The following is a 10761-nucleotide window of genomic DNA, read 5'->3' on the forward strand; positions in this document are numbered from 1 at the left end:
CGTCACCCGCACTAAGGGTCGCCGCGAAGACCAAACTACACAAAGCGCGGTGAAATAATTAGCAGCACAAACCAAAAAACACGACGGCGAAGGGTGCTGTGTACAATAACGTATAATTATTAGTTGTTTACGATGTATACCTCTGTGCATGTAATATATAACTACAAAAGACTATGCCAGCATCTAAAATAGGTAGAAAAACTATTTATAGTTGTGTGTGTGTCATGTTGTGTGTGAGTGTTTTGTCATATTTTAACCATCAGTATATGAAATATAAGGTTAATATACTGTCCTGGATCCTCTGTGTGTCTAGGTCCTCATGCACTAAAATCATTTTCTAAACTGGATTAATTATGTAATGAAACCCTGCCTCTCTATACATATTTCATCAATTCATATGCCACTCTCTTCATCTCAGCCCCAGTGAGAAATGGATTTTGATATTCAGAGTTGCATGAATAAGAAATTAGATTACTTGTGTTATTTTTCTTTCCTCTTGAATATATGATGTTTATTGATAATCCAGTTCCTGCTTTGTTCCCAAGCACTGGCGTTCACAGTCAGAAACAGCTCCAGTGTCACATGTTCCTCGGTCATAAAACAGATATTTGAAGTAACGTGAAGTTGTTTTGTTCAGATTATCACAAAGAATTGAAATTATTTATAGAAACAAAATAATCTCCACAATGGTTATCACCATAATAATCATAACAGAGCGGTGCAAACATAGTGCAGCATGATAAAAACATTTACCAACATAGTGTGAACTTTAACAATGGCTGTTCTTTATTGAGCATAAGATATAGTATTAATATTATGAGCTCGAAGCAGCAGTCTTGTGTCCTGCAGCCTTTTTCTGATGTATTTTGTTAATGTGTTTTCTTCAAAAGTTAGCTAGAGGCCACCGCCTGGGCTCACCTCCCAACATGATTTCTGCTGCTGTTCCCAAGAAGATGGTGAGGCTTCACTGCTCCTGCTGACAGGGCAGAAATGGCTGAATGTAATTATGTGGCCGCTGCATTGGAGGAATCCATCACCTGCGCGGCAGCAGGGTAATGTCCTGCTGACTAACCCATGGGGCACCCTCCCTCTCCCCTCCTCTAATTCTTCTATCTTTTCCTCTGCTCTCTCCACTCATATTTCTCCTCTCGTGTCTTAAATCAGAGCCCAGACACTCCCACTGACAACCCGCTGCCCATCACTGTCAGAGTATGCACGTAGGCAAACACACGTACAAGTGCAAGTTTACGCATGCAGATTAATTTATAAGGTCCTTATATATGAGACATCTTCTTCCCTTTACACACACACACACATGCTTGCATGATTGGGCATCACACACACACATGCAGGGAATCTTTAATCTTGTATGGAGGGATCTGATTATTTGCTACATATGGCCACTTTACAACCACAATGAATCTCCAAATGGGCCGGAACCAAAATAGAGACCTGACTCAGACTCAGTGTGCCATCACACTGCCATAGACTGTATACTGGCCGATATAAATCAGGGATTTCATCATTGTTTATTTAGCTTAGTACAGAATAAGATCACTATTCATATGCTGTTATCCATCAAGTGACACTGCAGCTTAATAAGAGAGGTGTAGTTAGAAATAGTCTCCCTAAAAACGTATAGCACCGTGATTCATTTCAAATGATGTAAATGCAAACAGTGAATTAATGACAGAATGATAGAAGCATCATTGAAGTAGAATTTATTCCACCTTCATCCACCCAAGATGAAGGTGAAGACACCATCTGATGGATTTTGACCACATTCTTACTGTTTACTGATAGTTTTAAATGCACACTAAACAAATACTTAAGATCATATACTTTACACTAATTGCAGAGCAGCTTATGGGACAAAGCAGATGTGTTTTAAAGTAATAGGCCTTTTTCTCTCAGGGTGGATAAACAGGTGATGTTCAGCCAAGGTTGATGGCAGCTGTCATAGTACATGGCATCATGGCACACACAGCCCATAAAGAAGATAAGGAATATCACTTTCAAGCCTGTAACTACTTTACACACAGCCTGGTCAACAAGTCAGCCTGTGGTGATTTCAGTAAAGTTGTTACGTGGCCTTCATGCTGGTTTGTCTTGTCCTGGCTGCCTCAGACCGGCACCTGAACCCCTTTTTTCTCACAAGGAAGAGTCTGATTCATTTGAGTTCACATGAATGTCGTCATTTGTTGAGTAGATTTCCACACTTTTTGCTTTAACTTGAGTCGTGGAAACTGTGGTAAGCAGACGTGCGGTGAAACCCTGAAGCTCTACAAGTAGAGGGGACTGTTATGAGCCTCCATCCGGATGAGCAAGATGACGAAGCTTCTGAGGAGAGAGGCAGAAAGGGCGTGGGGAGATCTCAGACATGGGGAGGGAGGGGGGAGTGCTGAGCGGAGGTCGGAGGTGGATAAAGAGAGGGAGAGAGTGTGGCTCCCCCCCCCTGAGGAGTTCAGGGAACCTTCATGACTGACTAGAGAGCCGGGGTTTCAGTGCAAGGTGCTGGAGAGATCGTTAACGGCTGCAGTCCAGTGTTGAGGGTGTTGAGAGAGTCCAGATCTCCTGTTGCTGTCATGGGCTTCAGGGCGGTGCTGCTGTCCTTCCTCCTGGTGTCTCTGAGCTGGTCCAGAGCAGCCGTCATCACAGGGGTGAGTGAGAGGTTTCTGCCTCTGCCGCAACTCACATTTGTTCTGTTAATTTATTAGATTATTGAATTTATGTTTTATCTAAGAGTATAATCATTCTAATTGTCTTATTACTCTTTTTGCACTTAAATTAAAAAAAATGAAAATAAAACTAATATTTTACACTGTACCCTGAAGGATAAGCGGTATAGACAATAATATATTATATATATTTTATATATAGTATATTGAGACACTATATGATTTCACACCTTCCAATAAAATTACCTCTTACTAGGGCTGCTGTTTTCATCATTGCCTAATCAGTCCTTTCTTTTTCCTTTTTATTTAGTTTGTTGCATTTAAAATAGTGGCAAATGCTCATCATAAGCTTCCTGACTTTGCGATGACATCTTCAAATTGTTCATTTTTGTCTGACCGACAGTCCAAAACCCAAAATCATTGAATTTACAACCACAAAGTACAGACAAAAGCTGCAAATCCACACATTTGGAAAGCAGGGTCATGAAAATTCACTTATTATCAAAATTATTATCTATTTTCTTTGGATTAATTAAATGACTGATTGATTGAATAGTAATTCTGTCTATGCATTAGGATGTGTGTTCTACTTGCACTCAACCCTCTATGTACATTTTGTTTTTAACACCACTTGACTTTTGATTTTCGGTTTGATTTTCTCATATTCAGACTATAAATATGCAAACAGTGCTGTTCACTTTTGTGGATGATTGTCTAAAATTTGATTACACATGACTGACAGGAGACCACATCCTCCTCCACTTCAAGTTCACTGGAAAAAAACGAGAGGAAATTATCTCAGCCCTCTGATTGATATTCATTAGTAAATGGATTAGAGAGATGACGGGCAAAGGATAAAATGGCTCCCACTGTACGAACATGAGAGGACATCTCTATCACAATTAGTAAAAATTAAAATAGATTCACTTATAAAAGGCTATGTCTATTAGCATAAATAACAATAAGATTGATTCACTGGCATCAAAAGACCTGTCTTTGTCTCTCTACCTCTTTTCTTTTCTTCTTTTCTGTGTGTACCTCCCCGTCTTTATCTTTCCTGCAGGCCTGTGAGAGAGACGTGCAGTGTGGTTTTGATCTTTGCTGTGCTGTCAGTCTGTGGCTGAGGGGCCTGAGGATGTGCGTCCCAAGAGGTATAGAAGGGGATGAATGCCACCCGTTTAGTCATAAGGTGGGCAGAAATCTTCCTGCATCACACCCTCTTCTACACACACACACACACACACACACACACACACACACACAGTCATACTCCGTGATTTCTCTCTCGCCCACACTTGTTTTCTGCAATTGCGGAAACTGAGATCATATCAAGTGCCGGCAGGTTGGCTGAAGCTTTAGAAAAGCTGCTGATAACTGCAGAGGCTATTGATCTCCTCCACGGTGAAACAGGCATTCAGTGCCCATACTTCAGTTTGATCGTTTGGAGATGGCAACAATTAGTTCTGCTAACACCACATCCATCTCTGCATTACAGACTTTTAAAGAGCAGCTTTTTAAGTCCTGCAGCGCCACTTGTCAGCTGATGAAGGATTTAAACTGTCAGATTATCCCCACTCCCTTTCCTACTTGCAGGTGCCCTATCCAGGGAAAAGGCAACATCACACCTGCCCGTGTCTCCCCCACTTGGTGTGCACCAGGTACAGTGATAGCAAGTACAGATGTACTGACGACTTCAAAAACATGGACTTTTAAAAGACGCCTGAATGGTCAGATGAAGAAGCGCACAGCAGAAACAGTGTGAAGACTCGAACAGGCTACGGGTCAGAAATACATATTTATCCTTCACATGCTGTATTCTTCATTTCTGTACTCTATGCACTATAATACATAGACTGGATTCTGTTAATCCACCCATCAAGGACAGAAAATATAATGTCAGCAAAGACCACGTGTTACCTGTTAACAAGAGCCACAGTGGACATCAGACACTTTCTACTTAATAACAATTAATTTGTGAACAGTTGAAACATTTGTTGTTTTGTTTTCATGCTCGTTTTATGTTAATTTATCAAGAGAAAAGTATGAATATTATTGTCAATAAAAGTATAATGACAACATTGTTGTTGGATATGTGCTTTGTGGAGTCTTTTTTCCCCTCCGTGTACAGTTTATGCCTGATTAAACATTACGTGTGTCCAGGGATGGAAGAGTCAAGTAGTTTTAATCACAGTCTGATTATGATGAAGGTCATAACCAAAGTCTCCTTTACCTTCATGAGCACACTCAGGACATTGCTATATAACAGGACTGACCTGTGCCAAACACTTGGCTACTGCGGATGTCAATTAAAGGGCAATTCCACCACAACGCCTTCAACAGACTTTTTAAGATTGTCTCTTTGCCAGTATTATTTGTTCATATTGATATTGTCATTATTACAAAATTTTAGTTTTTTTCAAAAACAACAAATCACCAGAGAAATTGTGAGCCGTGACAGAGAGTATAGCTGCTTAGTATAGTTGCTTTGACTGTTGTGAGATGTAACTGAGTACAGCTTTGAGGTACTTGTACTCTACTAGAGTATTTCAATTTAATGCTAATTTATACCTCTAGTCCACTGAATCTACCAGGGGAGTATTTTTCTTTTGACTTTATATTATATAGATTATTACATTAACATCTGTTCTTTGCAGATTGAGTATTATTAACAATGATGGATGATCTTAAAAAGTAATTAATCCACACCACAAAAGACATAAACAAGCTGTAACATAAAAAGTTACGTACACATTAATACACAACTAATAATGATATAGTACACACTGTATATACACTGTTGCCCATAAAGTTGGAATAAAATGTTTTTTCCCTCTTCTCATGAAATGATAGTGACAATGTGATTTATTCTTGATAAATAAAGTGTATATCTTCTCAACTTTATTGATCAAACTCTTCCAAACATATCACAGTGAAACTTAAACCACAAGTAACCTTTGCAAACGGTGTATTCAGGCTTTAACAAAATTGGGGGTATTGAACAATTATTCCAACTTTATGGGCAACAGTGTATATACATATATATATATATATATATATATATGTGTGTGTGTGTGTGTGTGTGTGTATATATCTATATATATATATAGATATATATATAAGGATCCATTTCTGCATAAGCACTTTTACCTTTGATATTTTAAGTATGTTTTATTGCTAAAATGTGTGTACTGCCACTTAAGTCACATTTTGAATCTTGAAATTTTACTTGTAATGAACAATTTTTATGATGTGATATTAGAAATTAAAACTAAACTAATGTATATAAGCAGGATAATTTTTTCAGCTATGTGCTTCGATTTGGGGTAATTTTTAGTTTTTCATGGAATTAATTCACTGCAAAAAAACATTTCCTGAAACCAAATGCAACCCAAGATTATGGAATCAATTGTGGCTTGATAAAAGTTTTCAATTCAAATTTAGAAATTGAATTTAAAATGTAATATTAATTTTGTAAATATGAAATAAGATTAGCATTCATGTCAAAGTCACACTATAGTGTATGGAATGTATGGGTTTTGAGTAAGCTTGAGTAAGCCTCTTGAAATTGAAGTGCTTTATTTTTCTTTGTTTACACTTCAAGCCTGTATCTTTGTTTTGTGTACTTTTGTTATCAGATAACCAAGCCCAAGTAAGCCCAGGTCACGCCCTTGGAAACGTGCGGAAATTTTCCATATCGACGTTAAACAGAAATTCCGGACATTAAATCTCCTAATCTACATGTCAACACATTAAGTGCGCACTGCATATCTATTAAACACTTGCACATGTATATTCAAATGATCAGTTAGATAATAAAAGTCAATGCTCTGATACACTTCCGTTAAATAATTTTTCTTTTGCTCAACTGTTTCCTGAGCCAATCTGAGGGATTTCTCTTTAGTGCAACAGCAGAAACAGTGAAACTTAAAGCAATGAGTCAGTTCAATTAGTGTTGCACAACATCCAGCAGTTTTATTTAATTGTGATTATCTTAACAATATACTGAACGGACAACGACACAGAGAATATCAGGTCCACTTTATAAAGCCTACATTGCTTTACAGTAAATTGTTTCCACAAAACATTTCTATAGTTCCTTTAAAAATCTTCACTGTTCAATTGTTTGATTTAATATTTGCTCCTATTCATCACCATATCGCTTATTTCTTATCTCCAGCTGATTCATGATATCAAGTTCTCCGGAAGGGCATATTGGAGACACAACCTTGATATGTTGTATATAAGGGCTGGACTCTAACTGGAATTTCACTCTCTGGGTGCAACAGCAAAGTAGCAACACGATGAAGTGGCTTGTCGTCCTGTCTGCCCTCGTGGCTTTCTCCGAATGCCTCCACAGGTAAGTCGGACTTGGTTGGTCGAAAAGCAACCTGTTCCTTAATTTCTTTGACATTTTATACGTCAATAGGCTGAATTGTTGAATGATATCTTCATCTAATATTCTTGAGAGAAAAATTTAAGGCCGCCTTTCTTTTTATGTCTCAAACTTGAACTTGAACTTGAACAAAGCTCAAAGTAGAGCTTTCTGTTTTCCTCTGCTATAAAGTGCTGGATTCTTTATTCTCCTTTTTGTATGTAGGGTTCCCCTGATCAAGGGAAAGACTGCCAGGGAAACCCTGCAGGAGAAAGGACTATGGGAGCAGTACAGGAAGCAGTATCCATACAGGCCAACGGCCAAGTTCTACCAGACTGGCACTGAGTCCATGACCAACGACGCTGACGTGAGTTCAGACTAGAGACATGACTTAGTTCATCTTACAGTCTGTCCTGTGCAGCATCTGCTTGAAGGACATATATGTAATTGTGTGTCTCTTGATGGATAAATAGCAGATATTATTATTATGTTAGCTATTCTGTTGCTGCAACACTTAGAAACACAAAGAGATGAACATATTTTATACTGCATGTGGGTCACGTTCATACTAATCTACATCTATTGATTTGAATTCGTGTGTCCCTCTAGTTGTCCTACTATGGTGTGGTCTCCATTGGCACCCCTCCTCAGTCCTTCACCGTCATCTTTGACACTGGCTCCTCCAACCTGTGGGTCCCTTCAGTCTACTGCTCCGGCCAGGCCTGTGGTGAGCATCAGTGAGGCTGCAAACTGGGCTGTTATGCAGTCAGGGATAAAAAGGTTTTCACAGTGGTGGAATATAACCAAGTATATTTACTCGAGCACTGTGTAGAGGTACAATTCTGATATAACATAAATAGTGTTTAGAAACACTAAAGGTTTCCATTAAGAATAGTTAGACTGTCTACTGTTTGCATTTTATGCTACTTAGTTCTCCTTTTCACTCCACCACAGTTATTGTAATTAACTATTGATGCTTGTTTTTTTTCCCAGATTAATAATGTACATACAAAAAAATCTTAGGAACTACAAAACAAAAATTACATACTATACTTACATCGTTTTAACTTAAATGACCATATACTAAAGTAGTAACCAACTTCATACATAGTAATGCATCATTAACAATAACCCTGCACTGTAATAATATTACACAAAGGTACACTTAGTTCTATGCTTGTACTTACTTTTGTTGTTGTAGTAATGTTGCTAGTAGACAATCGAAATACTTGTGTAGCTACTAATATAGTTTATTAAGGCTAAGCAGTGGTACAACTCTCCATGACTGGAGATGGTCCCAGTTTTTTTCCATATTCCTGAAATGATTAAAGTGCACATTTGAAAAATACACCATTTCTCTGCAGAGAACCACAACAGATTCAACCCACAGCAGTCCTCCACCTTCAAATGGGGCAGCCAGGCCCTGTCCATCCAGTATGGCACTGGCAGCATGACCGGATATCTGGCCATTGACACTGTTGAGGTAACCAAAACCCCTGGAACAAAATGCATAGTCTGTTTAGACTTCCAACGGGCATATCTCCGTGGTCTGTGACTGTGACTGACAGCTGTCTTGTGTGTCCAGGTGGGCAGCCTCTCTGTGGCCAACCAGGTGTTTGGACTTAGCAAGACAGAGGCTGCCTTCATGGCTAACATGAAGGCTGATGGCATCCTGGGATTGGCCTTCCAGAGCATTGCCTCTGACAACGTTGTGCCTGTCTTCTACAACATGGTCAGCCAGGGACTGGTGTCCCAGAATTTGTTCTCCGTCTACCTGAGCGGGTACTGAAACAAAATGGAAATCTGTTGGTTGAAAGCGTGACACGTTTCCTGTGACATTAAACTTACATCTGAATTTTTTTCCTTTTTTAAAAAAAACTCTTTAGCAACAGTGAGCAGGGCAGTGAGGTTCTCTTCGGTGGTACTGATGCCAGTCTCTACACTGGAGAAATCACCTGGATCCCTCTGACCTCTGCCAGCTACTATCAGATCAAAATGGACAGGTACGAAGAAAACCCAAATTAACCACAAACATAAGCTGCACAAAGCCTCCTCGCATGACTGTAAACCATCTTTTTTCTGTTCCTCCTTACAGTGTTACCATCAATGGACAGACTGTTGCCTGCGCTGGTGGCTGCCAGGCCATCATTGACACTGGTACCTCCCTGATCGTTGGCCCATCCAATGATATCAACAACATTAATTCCTGGGTTGGAGCCTCAACCGACCAGTATGGAGATGTGAGTCATACAATCACACCATACCATTTGAAGTAAATTTTCCCCATTTTCTGAACCCAGAGTAAACAGACATTTAATGCTCTGACGTCAAAACTCTCAAATGAAAATAATTAAGCAGGACTTGGTTACTTGCTTTAGCTGGAAACCTGTAAAATACCAATAAATACAACTTCTGGTGCTACACTGTGTTCAGCTCTTTGAGTTTTGTTCTTCTCACAGGCTACAGTGAATTGCCAGAACATCCAGAGCATGCCTGATGTCACCTTCACTCTCAACGGAAACGCCTTCACCGTCCCTGCCTCTGCCTACGTCTCTCAGGTCAGTTAGACCCATGCCAGCTGCTGCAACACAAAAGCTTTCAGCACTATAAAGAAGATTTGGGGGAAGTAAATTTGTTTTCTCTTGTCTCTCCACAGGGCGGCTATGGTTGCAACACTGGCTTTGGACAGGGTGGCTCTCAGCTGTGGATCCTGGGTGATGTCTTCATCAGGGAGTACTATGCTGTCTTTGATGTCGGGGCTCAGTACATTGGCCTGGCCAAGTCCGTGTAATCAAACAAGACTCCTGATGGATAATCTATAAGTGTGTATTTTATTTGTAGGAGCTTGTCTGAATTGTAATAAAAGAGAATTATGCAAATGAAAGATTGTTGAAAGTCTACATGTGAATATGTCTTTGCTGCCTTTGCATTAAATAGAATAAAGCAAGCAAAAGCATTCTGTGTATTTTTCACGAATGTGTCACAACAAAGATCGATCATCAGTACAGAAAAGACATCTTTAGAAACACCTTTAGTCGCCTTGGTTTTGTGTTACTGTGTTGCAGTGAAATGTCACAGGAATGACAATCCTGTTCATCCATTCACTCTTTACAGAAACATGACCTTTTATGGATGATACAAAAAGGATTGCCACCAGCTCTTTTTGTGTAAAGGAAGAACACACCAAGAATAGAATATCGAGCGACTCTCAGAAGAGCAGAGGGCCAGGTTTCCTCTGAGACTGTAATCGAGAAGAAACTGATAAGGACAAGCATTGATATAACAAAAGATAACCTGATGACATGATCTGACGACTGTGCTGTTATCTCAGCCAGTGAGTGGGACCTGAGTGTTGAAAAGAACTCAGAGAAAACCACATGGAAGCAAACACAATGTTTTGTCTCCATTTTACCAGGCTTTGTGTCATGTACCATCACGACAGAGTTTATTTTGTTAAATATCTCAATTATCATTTCATTTTCAATTCATTTCAATTTATCGGTTTCACAAACAAGTGATGCTGTATCCACTTAAAGTGGTAGTTCAGAAATTCAATATTCACTTCCATAAAGTTGAGGTTTTGATAATAGACAGTAGAAATTAAAATCAAAGCAGCAGATGCCAAGATGACATGATTTTTAGTCCCTAATATGGGTCAAGGTCTGAAAATGCTCAAAAAATCCTCTATTTCCTGAAATGCAACCAAATGCA

General features: G+C 39.3%; 2 protein-coding genes across 2 annotated transcripts; both read left to right on the top strand.

Moving 5' to 3' along the window:
• The first annotated feature begins 2488 nt into the window (after positions 1-2488).
• On the top strand, positions 2489-4708 carry prok1 (prokineticin 1). The gene is made up of 3 exons (XM_070838992.1): positions 2489-2660; positions 3742-3867; positions 4272-4708. The coding sequence occupies exons 1-3, from the start codon at positions 2586-2588 to the stop codon at positions 4389-4391; spliced, it is 321 nt and encodes a 106-aa protein (XP_070695093.1). The 5' UTR covers positions 2489-2585; the 3' UTR covers positions 4392-4708.
• A 2256-nt stretch (positions 4709-6964) lies between these two features.
• Positions 6965-9914, top strand: LOC139209341 (pepsin A-like). Its single transcript, XM_070838990.1, has 9 exons — positions 6965-7035; positions 7276-7417; positions 7660-7777; positions 8415-8533; positions 8636-8832; positions 8937-9053; positions 9146-9290; positions 9510-9608; positions 9707-9914. Exons 1-9 carry the CDS (start codon positions 6980-6982, stop codon positions 9839-9841), a joined length of 1128 nt encoding a protein of 375 aa, XP_070695091.1. The 5' UTR covers positions 6965-6979; the 3' UTR covers positions 9842-9914.
• Positions 9915-10761: the final 847 nt, after the last annotated feature.

This window comes from Pempheris klunzingeri, chromosome 11 (genome assembly GCF_042242105.1).
Source record: "Pempheris klunzingeri isolate RE-2024b chromosome 11, fPemKlu1.hap1, whole genome shotgun sequence".
Classification (NCBI taxonomy): Eukaryota; Metazoa; Chordata; class Actinopteri; order Acropomatiformes; family Pempheridae; genus Pempheris; species Pempheris klunzingeri.